The sequence below is a fragment of the Portunus trituberculatus genome, chromosome 29 (assembly GCF_017591435.1).
Source record: "Portunus trituberculatus isolate SZX2019 chromosome 29, ASM1759143v1, whole genome shotgun sequence".
Classification (NCBI taxonomy): Eukaryota; Metazoa; Arthropoda; class Malacostraca; order Decapoda; family Portunidae; genus Portunus; species Portunus trituberculatus.
This window is the reverse complement of record NC_059283.1, coordinates 6,762,051-6,787,210: the sequence shown is the minus strand read 5'-3', so window position 1 is coordinate 6,787,210 and position 25,160 is coordinate 6,762,051. Positions and strand designations below refer to the sequence as shown.

Below are 25,160 nucleotides of genomic sequence, written 5' to 3'. Positions count from 1 at the left end.
CTTCCCCCCTTCCCCCCATCACACACACACACACACACACACACACACACACACACACACACACACACACACACACACACACACACACTCGGAGGAATAGTTTCTTATGTGTGTGTTCTTTTCGTTGTGTTTATTATTGCTTTGCGTCCTCTCTCTCTCTCTCTCTCTCTCTCTCTCTCTCTCTCTCTCTCTCTCTCTCTCTCTTTCTGTTTCATGATTCTGCTTAATTTATTTCGACTTTTATGTTTTTTGTCAATTTTCTTTTTCATTTCACTTGTATTTTCGTTATTGTTTTCTTTCCTTTTCTTTTTTTTTCAATTTAGGTTCATCTCGCGTTTTCTTTTCCATTCGCTCACTTGAGATGCACGATCGAAACTAAACTCAGTAAGAAAACCGACATTATTCCTTTATTTTCCCTTATATTGTCTCATTTTTTCCCCCTTCCATTCACCAATAACTTCCACCTTTTTTTTTCTTCAGTTCTCCCTCTCCTGGCATCCAATCTTCCACCCTCTTCCCTTCCTTCCATTCCTTCCTTCTTCCACTTTTCCCTCATTTCCATTCCTTTCCTTCCCTTCCCTTCCTTTCAGTGTTCCCGTTCTCAGAGGTGGAGAAAATTTACCAGACGTGGCATTTCCATAAGTAAAAAGTAAATCACAACGTAAAGTCGCCGAATTCTTAAAGGCTTTATATAATTTTTTCCTTCCTTTTCTTATTTATTTTTTTATTTTTTTGCATCCACTTAAGTCTTTCCTCTATTTAATGTTGTTGGTTCTTCCTGTAAATCTAAAGTCTTGTTTTTAATTACTGTTTCCTTTCAAGTCACTGTTATGGACCAATTTTAGGCAATTTAAGTCATTTTTATTTATAACAATGTTGCTTATAGTCAAAACCATTATTTATATGCACCACCACCTTAATTACAGGCAAAAAAAAAGAGTAAAGGTTTTTCTGCATTTTTTTTTTCACTTTTTTCGTGGGGGTTGCGGAGTTAGCATTGAAATTTATCGCCCATAACTGTAAGAATGCTGGGATACTTTTTTCTGTACTTTTTTTTTCACTTGACTGATATTTTCTTTATTTCTCCTTTTCTCTGTGTCTTTCTCTCCTTCATTGACTCTCTCTCGTTGTGTCTCTCGCTGTTATCTCGTTTGTCTTCATCTCCCACGCCCTTCCCCTTCCAATTCCGCCCCTTTTTATCTAGCTACAGAGAGAGAGAGAGAGAGAGAGAGAGAGAGAGAGAGAGAGAGAGAGAGAGAGAGAGAGATTCCTTGGTTTCTCTCTAACCCTTTAGTACAAGCCTGGTTACTTGCTTGTAAATGTAAAAGTAAACATTAAATAAGAGAGAGAGAGAGAGAGAGAGAGAGAGAGAGAGAGAGAGAAGAGAGAAAGAGAGTAAACAATTGTGTGAAATGTAACGAGGCTTCTCATATACCTCCTCCTCCTCCTCCTCCACTCCCTCCTCTTCTTCGCTGAGCCTTCCTACCGTGCCTCCTACACTAGGCCTCATTATCTGCTTCGTGTCACTCTCTCTGCCTCGATAGCCACGTCTGGAGCTGCTGATGAGGGACTAGGAAGGTTGTGCGGTGTTGACTGTGGTGGTGTGGTGGTGTGGTGGTGTGGTGGTGTGGTTAGGTGGGTTCTCTGTTTTGCTCTTCTGTGGTGACTAGAGATTGATGGGGGTTAAGGAGGAAAGAGATAAGGTAAAGCGTCCAAAGGTAGATTAGTGTAAGTAAAGGTAAGTTTTGTTAGGTTAGGTTAGAGTAGGATAGGTTAGGTTAAGTTAGTAGTATCTGTAAAGAAGATTAGGGTCGGATGTAGTTGGTCAGGTCAAGTTTGGCAGGATAGGAAGAGATAGGGTTAGACTCGGTTATGTTTGTTTAGGTCACGATATGCCAGGTTAGGTTAGATTACATATGGTCTTCAACCTCTCGGATACCATGACGCACTTTTATATTCATTTTGGTTACTATTTGGCGACTTTATAAAGCTTCAGAAACTTATGTGTGGATTAAAATAGTAAAGACCCTGTCCATGAATCTTTTGACCTCTAAAGACCCTTCCTAATATCAATAAAATGGCCTGATCGTACACAAATCCCGAGGTTAAATTGTCTCCCAGTATTGAATGGGTTAAGGGTTTAGAGTAATAATTAGGGTACAGATAGGATAACGTAGACCAGGGTAAGTAGGGTAATGGGAATGGAAGGGATTGGTAGGTTATAAGCATCGGCCTTTAACGGGGGAAAGAATAGGGCATTTTAAAAAGTTCACGGTCAATGGAAGGAATGCAGGGAAGAAGAAGACCAGGGTGACTTTGAGGGTAAACTTTCGTCTCAAAGCGAAGATGTTTGTTAGATCCTCCTCGAACCACAACCAAAGAGGGACTTGAGCTACAAATTCACGAGGCAATTGCTCTTATTTCCCCGCCGGTTGTTCCTCTCCCTTTCAGAGTCACACACACACACACACACACACACACACACACACACACACACACACACACACACACACACACACACACACACACACACATACACACACACAAGGAAGAACAGTTTCTAGTATGTGTGTTCATGTCGTTATGTTTATTTTTGCTTTGCGTCTCTCTCTCTCTCTCTCTCTCTCTCTCTCTCTCTCTCTCTCTCTCTCTCTCTCTCTCTCTCTCTCTCTCTCTCTCACGTCTCTGATTGTCTGCGATTGGCTGTGATTGGCCGGAAGATTAGGCCGCGTGTTTCGTGACCTGTGATAGAGGGGCGTGATTGTCGGGACGAGGGGACGAGCAGAGGGGAACTGGTAAATAATTGATATATGGAAGCAGACGCACAAACAGAGGGACATGGATAACCGGTGAGGGGAGCGTGAGAAGTATGCAGGAAAAATACAGGAAATTAATGGATAAATAAATAAATAAATAAATAGATAAATAAACCGTATGTGATTTATATTTACCGTGAGAATTAGAGAAAATACAATAAATGTTATTTGTATTTCTTTAGCATCAGTATTTCTTTTCCGCTAATTTGTCTAAAGGTAAAACATTTCAATTATTACCTTCTCTTTTCACTTTCTGTGTCTATCACTAAGTTATCAAACTTTAAACAATTTCAGCTATTATCAACCTCCCTTTTCCTTCTTCCTCTTCCTCTTCCTCAAGGCAAGAGAACGATCTATTTTCTCCCTCCTGATTCCGAGGTGGAGTTCCGTCTCTCTCTCCAGCTAGAAGCGTGGTGGGGCTGGGCTGGGCGGATCCTCTAGGAGCCGCCTGAAGAAGGTCTGGCGTGAGGGTTCTCCTTCACGCCCCGCCGCCCGCCTCGCTAGTTGGCTTTCTCTCTCAAAACATCGAAGTCAAGTTTATCAGTTCTGAGAAACGTGCAAAGGGAGCGAGCGAGTGAGTGAAGGAGGAAGCTAGTGAGCGTGTTTGTGTGTGTATTTGTGTATGTGTGTGTATTTGTGTGTGTGTGTGTGTGTGTGTGTGTGTGTGTGTGTGTGTGTGTGTGTGTGTGTGTGTGTCTGTGTGTGTGTGTGAGAGAGAGAGAGAGAGAGAGTCATAATATCATTTAATTATGCAGTGTTCTTGTATTATGTAATCAGTTTTCCCTTTCAGGTGATGCATTTATCATCCATTAACAGTGAGACATAATTAACATATAGCATTACATGTGTTCGCTACTGTATCATTATGTTCAATTTTACAACTACTATTTCTATATCTTACTGTGATACTAATATTGCCACCTAATGAATTTCAGGTACACACACACACACACACACACACACACACACACACACACACACACACACACACACACACACACACACACACACACACACACACACACACACACACACAAACACAGACACTTACCTTTACTGATGATTAATTAATTCCCTCACCTGTTTACCTGCGAAGTAATGAAGAAGCGCACATTCCTGAAAACCCAAAATTAAATCACCTGTCGGATCCTGTGTCACGTAATTGGCAGGTATAATGAATTGCTGTTTACCTTGTCATATGAAATTTCCCCACGTCCCTTTGGCCGACGCTGGTAATGACAAAGCAAACCTTCCTTGGTGGTTCCTTTATTAAAATTCTGAGGGAGTAATGAGCAGACTCCTCCTCTTCCTTTCTTTTATCTCAGTTATCAAAGTAAAAAATTATCATCCCCCGAGCTCCCCCCTCCCCTCCGCACGTATTTATTAAACTAATGCCTCCTTGAGATGTCACCGCCACCCCACAAATTGCTCCCCTCCATTACACACGCCCTCCCTCCCAATCCCCCTAAAGTTTTTCAAGTTATCCCCTTTTTAGTACATTTTGAAGTACCCCACGAGTACTGCTGTAGGTCTGTCCCTCCCTCGTGGCTTTTTCTATCCCTTGAGTCTCACAGTTTCCTGTCTTGTCTCTTTCAGCCGTTCCCGACAGTGGTTAGTAAATTTTTTCCTCCTATTTAGCTCATTCCCGTCGTGTAGTTTGGAGAAGGTTACCTGGGCGCGTCTTCAAGCACCTGATTTATTACCTGATTTATTACCTTGAGTTTATCGCCGTCATTCCCTATTAAATAAAAAGAATACCGCCGCCTGATGCCTCCCACGCCCAGTGAACAATATAAAGTCAGCTGGGCGGGACGCAAACAAAGGCCGGAGTGGCGAGGTCCCGCTGCCCTGAGTCTTTTGATTACCGCCGCCCTGTTGGTGCTTGAAGGCCGTCCCGTGCCTCCCGCGGCTTGCATGACGGCCCTGCATGATCACAGCCTTTTGTCGGTAGAGATCGAAGGAATATGCAGTGTACTTATATTCCTCTTGAATTGTTTGTGCATGCGCTGCGTATGTTGCGTAGTGGCGCCCTTGAGTGATGTGAACACGTGCCTTGGTTGACTGTACTGGCGGTGTATTAAGTGAATGGTTCCGTCGTTGCTCGATGTGCACTCTTGTATCCCCATTAGCTTGGCAGAAGTAATGGTACGTGTATTGCATTAGTGTCCTATCGCTCCCATCAGCCACATCGCCCTACAACTGGACCAAACACCTGTCTCCTCGCCCACCACACCTGAGTACACCTCGCCGCACGGATCCACCAGGTAAGAGGTGCTCCAGGTTCATGTTGCCTGTGCTAGGAGCCTCACAGGATGCCGCGGCGTGCGTCACATTACTCAGGCACGCTGGAAAATACACCCCGTCTACTCCATTCTGCAGTAAGTGGCGCAGCCCGGGAATAGAACACATCTCATCGTGCCGTCGACGCAAATGTACCAAGTTTAAAAATTCCAATATCCTCGTGTCTTCATCAATAACTTTCGCGTCATGACTCTACGAAGACGATGCGGCGCGGCAGACTTGTGTACCGAGTTCGAGGGATCGCACGAAACGTAACCGATATCCGAAGGTACCCGTGTTGGGGGCGAGGGAGGCAGCCAGGTGACCCTCGCGCCCCGGGAGAGAAGTTAGTCGTCCATTAGACAGACACCCGACGGTAATATTGTCATTATTCACGAGCCCCGAAGCCGCGCCACCGGTAAGTGATCGACCTAATTCCTTGGCGAGCTGACTCAGAGATGCTGGAGACGTTCTGATGGAAGAGGAGGAGGAGGAGGAGGAAGAAGACGAAGAAGAATAAGGAGGAGGAGGAGAGAGGGAGAGACACAGGAAGAAATAAAAGGAAGCTCATAAAAGGAGATGAGAAAGAGATCGAGGAACGGGTACAAATAGAAGAGCAGCTAGGAACATGAAGAATGGCAGTGAACAAGGAACAGGAGATGTGAAGGAGTAGAAACATTAGAATGAAGCAGGAGAAATAGAACTAAGAGGAAAAGAGGAGGAGAAGGAAGAATACAAGGAGGAAAGGGTAACAGAGAAACATTAGAAGAAAGAGGAAGACAATAGAGAAAGAAAATGGATAAACAAAAGTAGGAGGGGTGATGGAGGAAGAACACAGAACAAATAAGAGAGGCAAGCAATAAAGAAAACAGGAGGTAAACAGAAAGAAGGGGAGAAAGAAGGCAATGGACTAACAAAAGGAAAGCCAGATAAAGAAGGAAGGGTGATGGCGAGAGAACGCAAAAAATAATAGAGTAAAAGAGGCGAACGATGAAGGAAAGAGGGAGTAAAGAGAAGGAAGGGGAGGAACAGGCCGACCGGGAGTTGGAGTGGAGAATATTGGAGGAAATAAATTCTCTTGAAATAATGGTGGTGGAAATAATATATCGGTGGAGATAAAGATGGGAGAAGACTCTATGAGGCTTCGGAGACACCGTGATGGAGACGAATATAAGTTAAGGAGAGAAAGAGAAAGGGAGGAAGAAGAGAAAAAGCCAAAAGGTGAAATGTGAAGAAAGAAGTAATGGACGTAATGTTAGATGATGGATTAATAAAAAAAGGGAAAGAGAGAGAGAGAGAGAGAGAGAGAGAGAGAGAGAGAGAGAGAGAGAGAGAGAGAGAGAGAGGAAATCAGAACGAAAAATATGAACTGTACGTAAAGAGTTAAAGAAAAAAGGTTATGAGAGAGAGAGAGAGAGAGAGAGAGAGAGAGAGAGAGAGAGAGAGAGACAGACAGAGAGAGAGAGAGACACTATATGGCGAATCTTCTCTCTCCTATTCTCTTCCCTCCCTCTCTCCCTCACAAAAAGACTCAAGAAACTTACTTATTCATTCGCAACGACTGGAAGCAACACCGGCTAAGAGGATTGTCAACGGGTAAGTGCAAAGTGCAGGTGTTAATGGCCCTGTAATGCACACTTAACTCCAGAGCACTGACCGACCTGCCGTGACACCTCTTAAGCTCGAATCTCCCTCACTAAACCCTTGGAACGTCGCCCCTAAAGTCAGGATCGTTAAGGGTTTTTACCGCGTGTCTTTCTCAGGGTCAGGGCAGTGCAAGGGATACTGGGACATGTTGTAACTGGTTTGCAGGGCGAGAATTGAATGTGCTGTACTTTCTGAAGGGTCAAGCAGGTCTTGGCCTCTTAATTGTGCCGCATCTAGATTTACAGAACATTTCGTGTCAGCGTGAGATAATGGATGGAGAAAGAGAAAGAGAGAGAGAGAGAGAGAGAGAGAGAGAGAGAGAGAGAGAGAGAGAGAGAGAGAGAGAGAGAGAGATTTGAAATTTGACTTAGTGCTGCAACAAAGAGATCACATTCAGCAGTTAAAAATTACAAAAAAGAAAGAAAATAGATACTGCTACTTCTTCCACCAAGAAACTACCGTGAGTCAGAATCGAACTGGTTATCTTTAGTCCATGAAACAAGAACTGTACCACGTAGCCGCTTGAAATGCAAGAAATAGAGATAAAAAGAAAGAGTAATAAGAACAAATAAAGAAAGAGACGTTGTAAAGTAGCAATAAAGATAATGAAGACAATGGAAATGATGAGAGAGAGAGAGAGAGAGAGAGAGAGAGAGAGAGAGAGAGAGAGAGAGAGAGAGAGAGAGATTAATAACGATAAATGTCACTCAGTTATGCAGGAAAGAGATATGAAAAAAAGAGAAAAAAAATCGTGTATATATTTAAGATGAAACGTATTTCTAAATTAAGTATGTGGTTATTTTCAAACTTAACATATGCTGCTTATCGGAAACCTTCGCATACATGCATGACAATATCCAGAGTGAGAAGTTTACGATGGATGAAGTTAGAGAAATCATATGAAGTATTGTGTATTGATCTGCATGCGTGTATAGAACGAGCAGAGGGCATGAAAATAAAATGAAGAGTGTATAGATGTTGAGAGAGAGAGAGAGAGAGAGAGAGAGAGAGAGAGAGAGAGAGAGAGAGAGAGAGAGAGAGAGAGAGAGAGTAATAATCATGCAACACCGAAGAAAAGATTAGAATATAAAAATGCTGTTTAATAGAGAGAGAGAGAGAGAGAGAGAGAGAGAGAGAGAGAGAGAGAGAGAGAGAGAGAGAGAGAGAGAGAGAGAGAGAGAGAGAGAGAGAGAGAGAGCGTGACACAGGGTAGTTCCGCAGTATTACCAGGGCGAGAAAAGTAGGCGGTGATCTTTTTAATTGAAGGATTGCAAGTCAGCTGAGAATCCAAACACATTCGACAAATGGCCCCAATAAATCACGGATGATCTCGACAAATTACCGACTTTTTGCACCGACGAGGAAATTCAAGAAGTTATTCCCGCTGATGTGAGAGAAATTTAAAGCCAGCTAGACCATTGAATTACCAAGCGAGAGAGAGTGAAATGGACGAAAATAACTTGTATAATGTATTGATGTCTACAGGAAAGTGAATGAAACTTTTAGAATATCTGAGGTAAATGTACGTATTTTACATTAAGTGTTGCATAACGTTGCTCTTTGAATTCGATGTAAAGATAATGTATGTTAATTGACGTTTTTACTTTCACATTAACCCACACATGACAAGACACGAAAATAGTTGAATATTAAAGCATAATCTCTGGAAATACACGAATTATTGTGACTAACTTTTAATGTATACGCATAATCCACTTTCTTTTACGTTTCTTTTTTCATGTTTTTTTTTCTGTTTTTTAGCTTAGCGTGAAAAAATTTACTTTCATCAGTATAATTTCACTTTTCAAACAAAATTAAAAGAAAGAAAATGAATAAAAAGTAATAACAAATCCACTTCTTAGAAATAAATATGGTGCTCTTTTAATCCATGAAACAAAAGATGTTGCAAGTGAGAATTACACGAGACAATGTGTATTTAATTTCCTAACAAAGCACCTATCAAATCTCACTCAATCTCGTCTGGGCACAAAGTAAAACTATTTTCCTAACAAAACACTTATCATACTTATTAAACTTATTCAATCTAGTCTAGACACAAAATAAAACTAATTTCCTAACAAAACCCAATCCAATATAGTCTGGAAAATCACAAAACAAAGAGTCAGATTCTGCTAAGAGTCTGGGCACAGTGTGGAATCTTAACACATATGCCACTGGCGGAAAATCTTGGGTTCTAATCGCTTTTCGACCCACAGGGAGTGATGGATGACCAGACGTGAGGGTAAAGTTTCCACAGGCATTTCTTTTTCCCCTCTTTAGTTACCTCCCCTCTTCGCTTCTCTCCCATTTTCCCCTCCTCCCTAGTCCTTCTGTCCGTCACCACCGCCATTAGAGCGACTATTACGGCTGGCGTGAAAAAATATACAGTAACAATGGGATTACAGTGTCCCCACCTGCACAGAGCCAGCCGCCATAACAGTGCAGTTCCCGCCAAGAGAGGCCGTCCCCACTGTCACTGTTCTTAGTTGTTTGTGTGTCTGTTTTTTACGATTATCTCCTCTGTTAGTGTTTCCCGTTTATCACTGCCATCTCCATTACTTCTGCTGCTGTTACTGCGACTGCTGACACTACTACTACTACTACTACTACTACTACTACTACTACTATTGTTGTTGCTGCTACTACTACTACTACTACTACTACTACTACTACTATTGCTGCTGCTGCTACTACTACTACTACTACTACTACTACTACTACTACTACTACTACTACTGCTGCTGCTGCTGGCACTACTACTACTACTACTACTACTACTACTACTACTACTACTACTGCTGCTGCTGCTGCTGCTGCTGCTGCTGCTGCTGCTGCTGCTGCTGCTGCTGCTGCTACTACTACTACTACTACTACTACTACTACTACTACTACTACTACTACTACTACTACTGAAATGATGAAAACTTTTTATCAGTTGAATATCACACTACTGAAAAATTCACCTTATTTTTTTCTTTACTTTACTTTTTATTCATTTATCATTACAAGGACATCATTATTCTCTCTCTCTCTCTCTCTCTCTCTCTCTCTCTCTCTCTCTCTCTCTCTCTCTCTCTCTCTCGCTCATATTTTCCAACTCCCGCTCCTTTGTTTTCCTTCCATTTTTCCCACGTGACCTGCTTCGCCTTGAGTTCCCCGCGGGTGTATCGCTGCCTGCCGCCGAGTTAAGGAGAGTTACTGGACACCGATGTCTCTCTCTCTCTCTCTCTCTCTCTCTCTCTCTCTCTCTCTCTCTCTCTCTCTCTCTCTCCACCCCCATTCCTCCCTCTCTTGTTATTGGAGACTCTAACTTCAACGAAACCAGAGATGAAAACTTTCCTCCTCCTCCTACTCCTCCTCCTCCTCCTCGTCCTCCCTATTGCCCTCAGTAGTGGGGTCGAGAGGGCGCCGGGGAATTCGCATATTTTTGTGTATTTTATTTTAGTCGCGTTCGGTGGCGGGTCGGGTGTTCGGCGCGCGATCATCCATCACCCGAAGTGCTCTTGTCAAATATTGAGCCCAGTATTTTCCACCAGGCCGGGCGAAGGGACACACCAATCAGTCTTTTACGGGCTTAAGGGGCGGGGTGTGAATGCTGGGTAGGGCTCTGCAGCAATGGGTAGGACTGGATAGGGCAGGAAAGGGCTGTGCAGGTTTGGGTAGAACTGGGTAGAGCAGTGGAGGGCAGGGTAGCGCTGGTGTGGGTTTAGTGACGTTTCTTAGGTGACAGTTAAAGTGAGTGTTTGTGATGTTTGTGACTGCTGATGTTGATGTGAGACTGAAATCGTTAAGCGTGTCATTGATGTTTAGTTATCTTTGTGTCAGTTAGCAATTTGTGGGACCTAAGGTGTTTTAAATGTTCGAGTTTGTGTTTCCTTGTTTTTTTCTAATGAACTGTAATTTAATGTATTTTTGGAATGTATGCCATAGAGCAGGTGTTGTATTTGTGTTGGAGGAAACCTAGAGTATTATTGGGGCCTGTTTGTGTGTTGTCTGAAAGTCTGGCAAAGTGTTGGTGTAATGGAGTTTATTGTCCTGGTGAGCTGATGATGATGTTTTAAACCTTTCATGCATCTGTGCAGTGTGTTTGTGTTTTCAAAGGCGTATTGGTATTGGAGAGTATCGTTCAATGAGTGCCGTGGTGTGTTGCGATGTACTGAGTGGAGTGTCGCCCCGCCAGGTGAGGCAGGGGAGGTAAAGAGAGGTTTGGGGAGGTGGGGAGGGTAGAAAGTGACGTGTTAAGAAGCAATTGAGTCTAGTTGTGTCCGTGGAAATCTGAAAAATTGAAGTGTTTAGATAAGGGCACGCTGAGAGGTTAGAAGCTTTGCGTGTGTGTGTGTGTGTGTGTGTGTGTGTGTGTGTGTGTGTGTGTGTGTGTGTGTGTGTGTGTGACGGTCCCTCCCTTTCACACTCTCGCCCTTCCTCTCCAGAGCAGCGTAACGGCCCCTAAAACGAGCGTAATTTGTGCGTGCCAAGATAAACAAAAAAAATATTAACGAAGCGTTTGGAGGGGTTCTATCTGATAATGACCCCTTAAAAATGGCTATCATTAGGATTTAACGGAATTATCTCAAGAGGATCTACACCGCGAAGGATTCTGGGTAAGGAAGGTGCGGCGGCAACGATACAGGACGAAGGAATGGCTGGGCAGGGCATGAGATTGGGAATGAAGCGGTGGTGGTCGTGGTAGTACAGGTGACACTTGTAAATTAGAGGTAAGGTGATGGTTGTGAGGGTGGTAATGGTGGTGGTGATACTGGTAGGTAGCATAATGGTGGTAGAACAGCAAATGAATCTGTACTCAGCAAAACTCGTACCCTAGCCATGTTTGTCTATAGCTGATAAAAGGAATGAGGCGAATGAGCAGTGTTAGTCTAATGGTAGTACACAAGACGTGATAAAAGGTAATATTAGTGACAGTGGAGGACAAGTAGAAGCTGGAGGTCGAGAGGACAAAGGACACAACTTGGAAACTGGGTACAAAAAGTGGAAAAAAGTGTTTGATATTAGTTTTGTAAGTGGGGAAAAGTAGAGAAGGGCGTTCATGTTACCTCTGTTTAAGTGAATGCTGGAGGTGAAAGGAAAGGACGAAGGGAAGAGGTGTGAGACTCAGTACATAAAAACGTGTGAAAGGTATGTGATGTTAATGGAGGAAGGAAGTGAAGGTAGTGGAGAGAGAAGACGAGTACAAGTTTTGATAATCAAGAGTAGACAGATAAATGTAAAAATTCCCAATACAGTTTTAATAACTGATGAAAGAAAAGGAGAGTGATAATGAAAGAGAAGAGTGGAAGAAGAAAAGAGAAATTTTTAAATATAACTGTAGAAAATAATGGATACATATTTGATGATAAAGTTGAGTCATTATAGTGGAAGGAAAAGTGGAAGTTGAGAAGTGGAGGAATATAAGAATAAAACGTAAAGATATTTTTTTCCTAGTAGAGAAGGGAGTGGAAGTGAAGGGGAGTGATGTGGAAGGAAGAACATAGGGAGGAGCTGCGTCAGGGCTGGTCCGTACAAGCAGAGGGAGAATGTCGAGATTACCAGCGGCGGGACTACCTGGTGGGAAGGTTAATTAGAGGGACGTGCCTGGCAGATAGTGGCAGGGAAGGTGATGTGTTTGTACGTTTATGGTTAAGAGAGACGATAGATTTTAACCCGCCAGACTGAGACGTCGCTTAGTGTTAAGTTTCCTACTACACAATCACTCTCTCTCTCTCTCTCTCTCTCTCTCTCTCTCTCTCTGGTAATTCATCTCATAACCATGAAAAAAAATTGAATTTACTCTCTACTCTCTGCAATCTCTCTCTCTCTCTCTCTCTCTCTCTCTCTCTCTCTCTCTCTCTCTCTGGTAATTCATCTCATACACTTTACTATAACCACGAAAAAAAATTGAATTTACTCACTCTCTCTCTCTCTCTCTCTCTCTCTCTCTCTCTCTCTCTCTCTCTCTCTCTCTCTCTCTCTCTCTGCGTCAGGTGTCCAGTGGGAGTTGATGGATAAGTGACGCGGGAGGAGGAGACGTGAGGCAGCGGGCAGGACAGAGACAGGTGACGCGCGCGAAGCTTATGAGAGTGACGTGTAGGTGAGGATCAGGGTGACGGATGACGCTTCTGAGGGGTGTGACGAGGCGGAAACTCTGGGCCCCTGGGTACGAGGAAGCTGGGAGAGTGAAAAACAATACATAAGGACACGCTGGAATACTTTTTGGGCCAGTTTGTCTCTGTATATTTGTCTCTTCCATTAAATAAAATGTTCTTGTCTCTCTTTCACTCTCGCCCACCACAGCTATCCGTACCGCAGTTAAAGGGATATCCATTAGCTTTTAGCCGCTCTGCACCTCCATGCTACATCCTGGACTCACGAGGCATCAGGATCATCCCAAACTATCCCAGAATATCCTAAAACACACGGATGAACGAAGCAGAAAAAAATATCTATAAAAAGTTATATGTTTGAATTCTCTCTCTCTCTCTCTCTCTCTCTCTCTCTCTCTCTCTCTCTCTCTCTCTCTCTCTCGCTCTCGCCCACCACGTAAAGCCAGTACAGAAAAGAACTCATCCACGCCCCACGCCCATGTCAAGCCCCAAATTAATGCGACACGTAAAAGCGAGCAAATAACCGTGAAATTTGACTCCCTCCGCCGAATATTCCGCTTCAAGATTATGTTATTCGTTCTCGTCTTGGAATATTAAGGAGCGAAGTCTGAGTAGCGGCAGGAAGTGAGTTAAAAGGACTAAGAGAAGGAGGAGGCGGAGGAGGAGGAGGAGAAGTAGGACTAGGAGGAAAGGAAGGGAAGGGCACTGCGCCTCATTACCTTCCATTATCCCCGCCCAGGTTTCATTAGGCTTCGGGATTGGCAGGGAAATACAAGGGAAGGAAAGTCGACAGGGAACGGCACAGACTTCCCGCTGGAGTTCATCGTGGCCCTCATCTCCTCCCGCGCGTCGAGAGCAACTGGCCGCCTCGACAAGCAAAAACGAGTGAATTTAGCTTCAAGTGGTCTCAACTGAGGAGGAACTTAACTTGAATTGCCGAAGTAGTCGAGCGGTGAGGCCCTTCCACTTACTGCCACTTATCCCCAGCCTCCACCAGCCGGCCGCACTCATCACGCGGAGGGAACTTTAGGTGAAATTAGCTTAAATGTAAGTTGCATTAAGTACTTGCCGAAGGAGAGAAGTGAGGGTGTGTGAGGCTGCTTCCCACCGCCACCATTGCCACCAAGCTCAGTAAACGTAAAATAGGACAAAAGGAAGAATATCTAAATGTTTCACTTACTTATTTATATGTAGACGAATATGAAATGACAAGTGTTTTTATCTTCCTTCCTGCCACCACCATTCCCACCAAGCTCAGTAAAAGTAAAAGAAGACAAAGAAAAGAATATTTAAATGTTTCACTAATTTCTATGTAAAGGAATACTAAATGTTACGAACTTATACCCTGCTATCGACCAACGCTATCACCGCCCAGCTTAGAAGACATAGAATCACACAAAAGCCCACTTACTACCTCATTTAAACAATAAGCAGACAACACATGCGAGCGACTGGTATGTTCTTGTCAGTAAGTTCACGTGGGAAAGAAGCTGTAGTGCCTCTTGAGTGCCACACGAGAGACCCAGTGCCAGGAGGACGGAAACACAAAGGAACACAAGAAAAGAATAAAATAACGGCAGATTAACCATTTTTTTGAAGTAAGAGACAAAAGTAAAGTCAAATAGAAGATAAAACTAAGAAATGAAACACGACACAAGAACACCAAACGAAGAAAGGTGGTGGAAAGGAACAAAACAGCGAGAAGAGGGAAAGAATCTGAAATGGAGCTAAAGATAGATATGAATGAGGGTGGGAAAGGAGGGGAAGAGAGAGAGAGAGAGAGAGAAGGGGAAATTTATGGAGGTAAAAACAGGAACAATGGAAGGAAAACCTGAAGAAAGGTATCGAGATGAACGGGAGGGACAGAGAGAGAGAGAGAGAGAGAGAGAGAGAGAGAGAGAGAGAGAGAGAGTGGTGGGCGGTAAGGGCGTGGGAACTATTTCTTTATTATTGCTTCTTTGTCAGCTTGATTGACAGCTGCGCGTGACGTCACATCCGGCCAAGAGGACACCACTTTCTTGTTATTGTCCATTGTATCGTCTTTTCATTCCAACCCACCAACAAAAAAGATACCGTGACTTCTTGCTTTCGTGTATCTGTTCTCCATCTCTTCATTTTCTTTATTTAATTTCAGATTTTTAGTATTCCTGCTTCATTTCACGTATTCTCTATTATTCTGTTTTCATTCATGCCCGGGCGTTTCATTATTTCATCCACGCCTCTTATGAGTATTTCACTGCAATGTTTATTTAATGCAACAATGATTTATAAAGTTTTCACAGCAATCCTTCTAATCTCTCTCTCTCTCTCTCTCTCTCTCTCTCTCTCTCTCTCTCTCTCTCTCTCTCTCTCTCTCTCTCTCTCTCTCTCTCTCTCTCTCTCTCTCTCTCTCTCTCTCTCGTGCATATCACCACTTCCTCTTTCCACTCCAGCCTGTCAGTCAGTATTTCCTCCTGCCCAACCATTACTTATCAATCAAGTTTACCTGTATTCCTTTAATTAACATACCCATTAACTCATTATGATTTACCTTTCATTGGTGATACTTAAATTACACCTATATTTGTTAGTGTCACCTATTTTTTTCTCCACTAACTCTCAATATCCACCTGTATTATCCTTCTCTTTCATTTTTCTTCCTACCTATTAACCCATTACCTTTAACTAACACATCTGAAATAACACGCAATTTTGTCATCACCACATATTTCCTCCCCGCCAGCTGTCTCTTTCCACCTGTGCTGTCTTCCCGTCTTCCTCCCTAGGCTCTCCCTCTCCCCGCTTCCCTCTCCCTCGCCACAGGACACGGGAACAAGACCTCCTTGAGACCCGCACAAGATGGGCATTGTAATCGTTTTTGGCCTCAAGACCTCAGTGTTGTGACGGCAACAATACACTTCCTGTCTCCCGACCGTCCCTCGTTTTCTTCCCAGTGACGTGGAGAGAGAGAGAGAGAGAGAGAGAGAGAGAGAGAGAGAGAGAGAGACTAAATCCTGTCCTAAAGTGATTTTTTGTATGTTTTGTGGGCTAGAGAGAGAGAGAGAGAGAGAGACACACACACACACACACACACACACACACACACACACACACACACATACTCCTCACAATTTTTTTTCATCTCTCCTGCATATATTTTCCCTCCCAATCCTCCTTTAATAACCAGTTACGTTCGCGTCGTGGTGTTTCGTTTTCACTTCCCGCTCCGCCCTTGACGTAAGTACACGAATAAACGTAAACTAAGGAAAGAAGGGAAGGAAAGGACCCGCAACACCCAAAAAAAAAAGTAAAAAAAAAAAAAAACTTGACAGGGCGGCGCACATGAAAGGGATCGGAGAGTCAGGACGCGAGGAAGGAGGATCGAAACCTGAACTAATATTCCTGGGACGTTATCAGCGCCATCTGTGGGCAGCGGCTGGATCCTTATCTCGACGTATCTTTATGGCGAATTAACTCCCTCTTGCCTGAGCGTTGCCGTATTTCTGGAGACTGTATTCTGAGCTCCGGGGAAGGAGGAGGGATTTACAGGACACTTCTGCGGGCGTTTTGAATTTGTCTTTGAACTGTCTCGAGTTTATAATGTAGGTAGACTTCCTTTTATACATTTCTAGCTGATATGTTCCCTCAAATATTGTAGTCATCCCTGTGTCATGTAAAAATTAACTCTATCTTTTTTTTTTAACTGTCCTGGGTCGTTTTATAGACTTTTTTTCCATTTTAACTGGGATAATCACTCGGGAACTGTAGTCTTGTGTGTGCAGAAATAGAAAATAGATCGCTTTTTGTGATTTTTAACATGGAAATCACTCAGAAACTATAATCTTCTCAGTGACATTTGGAAATACTGAGACATTTTTATAAATCTTCAACAGGGAAATCACTATCACTCGAATCTGACTAATCATTTGAGTGGCATTTGAGAATAAAGAACCATTTCAGAGCACAAGGAAGAGTAGAAGAGAGGTAGAACAAAAGTTACACCATCCAGAAAGGTACAAAATATTCAGTGCCAGACACGGGAAACCACACGAGGCTGGGAGCACAATGGAGCGTAGAGGATAGGTAGAATAGAAGCTGCAATACCCACAATTCTCCAAAACACCACAAACACCAGAAACCACACGCTCTCCTCGTCTCAGGCAGAAGTGGCGTGCGGTAGGGAGTGAGTATCGCTTGGGAGAGTGCAGCAGGCGTGTATTGGGCGTGTGGGTGTGCTGACGAGTGGGTGAGGAAGCGGAAAACTGGTTTATCCTCTCCACTACCCTCCGCCCCCACCCAGACCGCAGTGGCGCGACTCCCCCGTGACGAAAACAAACAATATCATACGGACGCATTCTCGCACAGTCTCTCTTTTGATGGGCGCCAGCGGGGAGATGGGAGATGTTTATCGGGAAAGCCGCGAAGGGGAGAGTCTGTGGAGGGCAAGGGACAGAAATAAGGAAGTTTGGGGAGATACGTGGATAGGGAAAGAAAAGAAAGACTGGAGGTAGTGAGATATAAGAGAGTTTTGGGAGATATACGGATAGGAAAGGGAAACAGAGGGGATGGAGTGAGTGAGGGAGAAGATAAAAGGTTTTGAGAAGGTATAGGGATAGGAAAAAGAATAGAAAGGTTGGAGGAAAAGAGTAAAAGCGAAATATATCAAAGTTTAGAGGTATGGAGAGAGAGAGAGAGAGAGAGAGAGAGAGAGAGAGAGAGAGAGAGAGAGAGATTAGAGAAAACTAAAATGAAATGAGTGACATGAGACGAGATGTAAGGAGGGTAGATAAAGGAGAAACGAAGGAAAGAGAGAAGAGGAAAAGATTGAAAAAGCTACTGGGAAGAAAGAAGAGAGAAAGACAAGAAGAGATAGCATGATAAAGAGAGAAAATAGAAAGGGAAAGTAAATCCCTAATACATGAATGAAAAAAGACATTGAGATCCTAATAATGAAATGATCAGGAATATTAATTCTTTATATCGGAGGGGACGTAATTAAGGGACGCAAGGGGAATAAAAAACGAGAGGATTAAATGAAAAATGGATGGTTCTGTTTCAGGCGTATTTGGTTTGAGAGAGAGAGAGAGAGAGAGAGAGAGAGAGAGAGAGAGAGAGAGAGAATTGTGGTAGGGGGAAGCGAGTGCCTGGTGTTCTTAACTTAAACCCAGACTGCCAGATGGAGGGGGTCGGCGCGCCCTGTCCAGGCTTATGGGGCGAGGGTAAAGGGGCGACCCATTTATATTCTTGCCGAGGGCGCCGACGAAATGAGGGAAGCATTCCTCCGCCACGCACCGCCAGGAGAGACATATTGGACTTCCCTGGGATAGAGAAACAAAGTGAAAACAAAAAGAGTGGTGAGTGTGAATCAGTGAATGTTTACCTGGAAAGATGAAAAAAAAATGGAGGAAAGGAAGAGGATCAGAAGGAGAGAATGTTTCGCTTTAAGGAGTGAAGAAATTAGTCCTTAAGTGGTTAGAAAAAAATTTTGAAAGAAAACGAATATAGTACTATGAAAAAAAAAAATGTCTTGTTAGTTCCACCCCTTAGAAAAAGTAAATAAAAACTATTAAAAAACGCCACGAAGACAAATACAAAAAAAAAAAGAAAAGCGACGGAAAGGAATAGAAATTTTGTCCTATTTTTTTCATCAGAAGAGACAGTAGAAAATAACAAGTGTAATACAGAGAATACTAAAACACTCCATTAAAATACAGACAATGCAAGCCATAAATACTCATATCGTACCGTCAAAACACCAACTACTGTACACTAAAACCTCAAACACCTGATACATTAAACAAACACCGAATTTAATACACAATCGTACCTTGCAAACACCAATTATCGTATCCTAAACCTCAACCACCTCAAACAAGCCTCGGAGTTTAACAGACACATCGTACCTTCCAGCCACCAATTGCCGTACCAACACCCGAACCATTTCCAGCCACATGTAACCCAATACAAACCTGACAACTGGAACACGTGGCGGGAACTGCATCGCTGGACACTGGAAGGGAAAAAAGTCGACGCTCTTCTGGTGTGTGTCGTGAATCAGGGACTGTTAGTGCGACCATGGTGGCTGCGTTAGGGTCGTGTCGTGGTCGTGGCGTGGTCGTAGTGTGGTCGTGGCGTCTCCAAGGGATGGCTGGGGTAGATAGCTGGCCCCAGGAAGGCAGGGTCGTGTAGTACAAGATTGTGTGATGGTTTATGTGGCAGTGGTGTGGTGGTGGTGCGGTGGCGGCCTGGTGGTGGTGTTTTCGGCGGCCGGGGAGGGTGTAGCGGCCCGTGTACGCTTGTGAACAGGGCTTTTGGGGAGGGTTATAGAGAGAGAGAGAGAGAGAGAGAGAGAGAGATAGGTGGGGGGGGGTGAATAATGGAAGGTAAACAAACGGATAAAAGAAATTACTCCTGCGTGGGATCAGTAAGATGGAAAAAATGGGGCAAAATAAGAAAGAGAGAGAGAGAGAGAGAGAGAGAGAGAGAGAGAGAGAGGTTATTACTTTATTCTTTTCATTATTTAAGAAGTATTTTCATCGCTTTATTTTAATGCAATTCTTTATATAGACTAAACTTTGCACTGGAGACTTGCATTACTAACAGCTTTTCACCAGACTCGGCGCACTGATCAATATCAAAATCTTACCCACGTGTATTTTTTACGCTACACCGAAACTTTCTATATTCTAACGGACATCATTCATTTCAACCTTCGTCCTGTACAAACTCAAAAGCAAACCCACTAACACTTGACAGCATTCACCTCTCTTCATACCGCACAAACCGAAAGGAAATTCTATGCACACTGAGAATATACAAAAAGAACTTCAGTATTCTGACATCATACTCATCTTTTATCAACTAATCATAGATCTCAATATGCTAACACTTGACAGCATTCACCTCTCTTCATACTGCACAAACCCAAGGAAATTTCAATACACACTGAGAATATACAAAAAAACTTCAATATTCTGACATCATACTCACCTCTTATCAACTAATGATGGACCTCAATATACTAACACTTGACTTTATTCTCACCTCTCTTCATACTGCACAAACCCAAGCAAAATTCTATACACATTAAGAAAAAAACAAGAACTTCAATATTCTGACATCCTGCTTACCTCTTATCAACTAATCATGGACTTCAATATTCGTATACTAACACTTGACATGATTCTCACCTCTCTTTGTACTGCAAAAACCCGAGCAAAATTGAGAAAAAAACAAGAACTTCAATATTCTGACATCCATCTCACCTCTTATCAACTAATCAGGCTTAAAATCTAACCCACACACTTTCTTTACTTATCCAGTGCTAAGCCAGCGATTTAAGCCGCCTTGTTACTCAAAGCCACGTCACTCATCCAGCATTCCATCACGCGACTCCACGCCCTGCTACTTCCTCCTCTCTCAATGTGAAGTAGAGAGATTCCAGGACGAGGAGATAATTATGACTGAAAGGGAAAAAAAAGTACCATAGAACGTGATTTAGGAAGGTTCTCGTTATGTTTTTATATATTCTGATTGGTATTTTAGTTTCCTCTTCTTATTTCCCCTTTTTCTTCCTCTTCTTCCTTTTTTCCTTTTTCCTCCTCTTCGTAAGCCTTATAAGGGATAACATCTGTTCCTCCTTGGTCTTCTGTATTCCCATTGTTTTTCATTCCTCTTCCTCCTTCCTCCTCCTCCTCTTCCTCTTCCTCCTCCTTCTCCTCCTCCTCTTCTCATTCCATGTTCAGCCGGTATGTTCTTTTTCACTGATCTCTCTCTCTCTCTCTCTCTCTCTCTCTCTCTCGTGTCTGGGGATCCATAAAATAATGTTACAGGTGGCGGGGCGGTGACAGGTGGGGGTGACAGGTGGAGCGTGTACACCTGAATGCGATGGACAGATGATTCAAGGTGAACTAACTGATGCACCGTATAAAAATTTCCTTCCTTTTCTCTCTTTCCCTCTTCCCTTTGTCCTCAACCTGTGTTTCCTCCTTTTTAATCTATATTTTTTTCTTTCTTATATATAAGTTGATTGGTTTTATGTAATATTTGATGAATTTTGCCTTTTTATGTGTTCCTTGCTTTATCGTCATTCTCTTCTTCCTGTTTCTTATTTTTGTCTCTATATTCTGTCTCTTTTTTTTTTCTTAACATGTTTAGTATCTTTTTTTCACTGTTCTCCTCCTCCTTCACTGTCCTTCTCCTTGTCCTCCTCCTCTTCCTCCTACTCTTACTTCCATCTTTTCTTTTAAAATCTCATGATCATTTAGTGTTTTTGTTTATTCTATTTTCAAACATATTTAACCTCCTTACCTGCCCTTTACCTGTCCTTCACCTTTCATTTACCTTGTCCTTTCCCTCGTACCATTACATCCACTCTTGTTGAATTTCATGCTGCACCTCTGACATAAACACAAGCATTACAATTGACTCCTAAAATAACAATGTCAATACAACACACAAGGCAACAGAAAATGTGTGTGTGTGTGTGTGTGTGTGTGTGTGTGTGTGTGTGTGTGTGTGTGTGTGTGTGTGTGTGTGTGTGTGTGTGTGTGTGTGTGTGTGTGTGTGTGATTCCATTACTTGCATGATGAATATTGCATCTCTTAATTGGTTTTGCTTGTTAATATGACTGAGGAAACTGAACAAAATGGTGATTCTTTTCTCCATAATTTGTTTTCACCATGATTTTACGCGAACTACATTTTTTTTATCCCCTCCTCCTCCTCCTCCTCCTCCTCCTCCTCCTCCTCCTCCTCCTACTCCTCCTCCTTCTCCTCCTCCGTCAAAACTCCAGACGAGCCAGCCATAGAAATACAAATTTGTGTGTAAAACAACATTCCGCAAATAAACATTTTTTTAACATCTTTTAACCACATTTCTCCTTTATTTTAGGCTTTTCACACGTCCATGTAAGAAAATGTAGAGGAGAAACTCAGATGTCACTGTACGCGTATGTGTGTGTGTGTGTGTGTGTGTGTGTGTGTGTGTGTGTGTGTGTGTGTGTGTGTGTGTGTGTGTGTCACGTTACACCGGGTGCCAGATTCAGCGGCGTCACGTGTTCGGTTTCAGGGTGAGGGCGGAAGTGAGGGTGGGAGGGAAGAGAGGGGTAAAAGGCAGGGAGAGAGAGAGAGAGAGAGAGAGAGAGAGAGAGAGAGAGAGAGAGAGAAAGGGATGCACGTGGGACCTAAAAAAAAATGAAAAAGCAACAAGGAAGGAGTTGTGAGTGACAGGCTTTCTTTACCAACCGCAGCAGAGAGAGAGAGAGAGAGAGAGAGAGAGAGAGAGAGAGAGAGAGAGAGAGAGAGAGAGAGAGAGAGAGAGAGAATGCAGGGCTGGATGGAAATAGCAGCTTCACTTAATGGGCCGCGTTTGGGGTCTTGCAACATCTCCTTTTATTGTCTTGCGTCGTTTACCTCTTCCCTAATTTCAATAATCTTCCTCTGGAGCAGTATTGGGCCGCGCAGTGTTCGGTTACTTCCTCCTCTCCCTCGCCCTTGCCCTCTCCCTCACCCTTCTAGCTTGTCTTCTCTACCACCCACAAGTTAGGGAGGTTTGGGGAGCGGTGCAGCGGACGGGAGCCACCCACCCAGACGCAGCCACCCACTCTCCGCCCTCCGGCATGGCATAAACCCGTTAGCAAGGGCACCACTATTACCGCTCCCTGTTAACAAAGGCACAGCGGCCTGCTTGCCCAGCCTGCCCGGTTACAAGGCCGCGGCAAGAAGCACACCACCGGTATTATGACCCGTACTGCTGTTGCTGCTGCTGCTTCCTCGCCGTCAGTACTCGTGGGGTTTGAAGACTGCAGTTTATCCAGACGGGGAATTAGATGACTCTGAGTGGCTGCGGACTGAGTATAGCGTTTACTGAATGTTTAAACTAATTTGCTCTTCTCTTTTGCTGGGTAGAGATGCAGAAGAAGGCCGCTTCCTGAATTTTTTTTTTTTTTTCAGCTGCAAGTTCGTTCCCCTGCTCATTGTGCTCTAAGCTACTTATTAACCTGCAACAGGTAAACTTTTTCGCTCCGGCCTAACGTGAGAATTAAAATGATGCACGAATTTTCCGGTAATTCAAGTTGCGTCTCATTTTTTTTCAACATTTTTGTCTTGTTTTTTAAGAGATTATATGAAGAACCGTAGACACTTTTTTCCTTTGCTTTTTCTAATTTCCATGTTGCGCAGAATGACTTTCTGCTGAATATTTGAGAGTAATGTGTGCTTTTCAATCCCTGTTACCCGTTCCTCTCCCTCTTTCCTACCCCGCCCCTTGCCGCCACCAATATCCCCCCTCTCTGTTCCCCTGTCCCTCCCCTTCCCTTCCCCTGCTTTTCCCTCCACCTCCACTCTCCTACCGTCATACTCAGACCTTCATGTTTTCACTGCCTTAATCACCATCATTCCCCAGGGACTCTTAGGATCTTGAGAGTCCTTAAGGATATCTGAGGACCTGCCCTTACCTGGTGGCTCCGTGGGTAGGTCCTTGTTAGCAGGTGTATTTGCATAGGTTCGATTCCTGCTTTGTTTTGCATCTTTGGTGATAAGCACACGCAATGTCATTATTGTTACTATTTTTTCTTCTTTTGATTCTTGTTTTTCTAATTGTAATTCTTCTACTGCGTGTGTGTGTGTGTGCGTGTATGTGTGCGTGCGTGTATGTGTGCGTGCGTGCGTGTTTGGACTTCAGACTGCGTTCCCACCCACAGAAGTTTGTTGCCTCCACTTTTTATAATCACTTTATGAACGCGGTTTTGTATATTTTTGCCCAGCCTGACAACACCACTACTGATGAATATGCTTGCTTGCTGTACATGTAGTCACCAATGCTGCAGCTACATTTGATAACGTGTGTGTGTGTGTGTGTGTGTGTGTGTGTGTGTGTGTGTGTGTGTGTGTGTGTGTGTGTGTGTGTTTGTGACCAGTGCTGTGTCTGGAAACCTGGAATGTGTCCTAAAAAACACCAGTCAATTACGGTATAAAAAAGTGTTGCAATTAATATAATTATGTTAGGGTGTTCAAGCGTGATTCTCGTTTTTTTTTTTTTTTTTTTATATTGAGCGGGTTGTTCGGTGTTGTGTAATTTGCTGGTGATTGGGTTTATCTTGTTAATTTTTTGTTCATTTGTCACTATCTGTCGGTGAAAATTGTATCCAGGCACTCACTACACCCTACATCCTTCCCCTTCACCCTATACACTACATCCTTTGCTGTCACCATTCAGCCTTCTTCCTCTCCTCTCATGGTTGTATACTCTTAAATCTCACTTCCTGTTATACAAGTAACAATATTTTTAACACACCGTCATTCACCAATACATAAATATTTCTTAGCCACTTAAGGTCATATTTACTCCACTTAAGTCCTTTTTTTACTCTATATGCCATTAATCTCACTTCATTAAACTCAAGTACATTCCAATCGTTTCCAGTTCAATTCTTCTCTCACCAGTCATCTACAATCCTCCCAAGTCATTTTCCAGTCTTCTCCAGATCATTACCCTTTGTTTCATTGCATTCCAGTCCTCCAGTCACATTTACGTTCTTCACCAGTCCACCTCACAGTTCTTTCTAGCTCACTCTAATCCTTCCCAGTCATCCTTATTCCATCTAAATCCCTCCCAGTCACTCCCAGTCACTACCTGTCACCCTCCCTACCACGGTCCTCCCAGCACAATCACCGACCTTCCTGCAGCTCTCCCCCAGTATCCCAAAAGTAAGTCTATTTGCAAATTTGTTGGCGTATCTGAATCCGAACCGGAGCGAAGCCACACAACTGTTTCGAGTGCCTGAACCAAAGCGTTTCCAGTTCCCACCGCCTCGTGTCTATCTCTCTCTCTCTCTCTCTCTCTCTCTCTCTCTCTCTCTCTCTCTCTCTCTCGTCAGAGTTTATTTTGGGGCCCCATGAATTTAATTTGAGGCTTGACGCGTGCAAACCTATATTTATTTTTATACCCCCTCGAGGCTTGATGTACCCTGGGCAGCCTCGGGGGTGTGGGAGGGGCGTATGGGAGTGTAGGGGTGACATAGAAGGGGTGTAAATGAAGAGGGATTGCCTGTAGGGGTTATTAAATGAATGAAAATTATGGAGAGAGAGAGAGAGAGAGAGAGAGAGAGAGAGAGAGTAGAAATGGAACCGTATATGGAGATTCGTGTGATGGAATAGTGGATTGGAAAGTGATGTGGAGAGTGTAAAAGAGATATTGCCTGGAATTTAATAGAGAGAGAGAGAGAGAGAGAGAGAGAGAGAGAGAGAGAGAGAGAGAGATAGAGCGTAGAAACGAGTTTACACCTGGACAACACAACAAAATACAACCCCGCCAGGTAGTGACGCCAATTGGACAGGTG

The 25,160-nt window shown here is 43.4% G+C and overlaps 1 protein-coding gene across 1 annotated transcript in view; it reads left to right on the top strand.

Annotated features, from left to right (window-relative positions):
- The window catches only part of LOC123510640 (adhesion G protein-coupled receptor L3-like), a 450,842-nt gene that overhangs the window by 288,523 nt on the left and 137,159 nt on the right, over nucleotides 1-25,160 (top strand). The window contains 1 exon segment of the mRNA XM_045265955.1: nucleotides 4,413-4,427. Coding sequence (XP_045121890.1) covers nucleotides 4,413-4,427 — 15 coding nt within the window.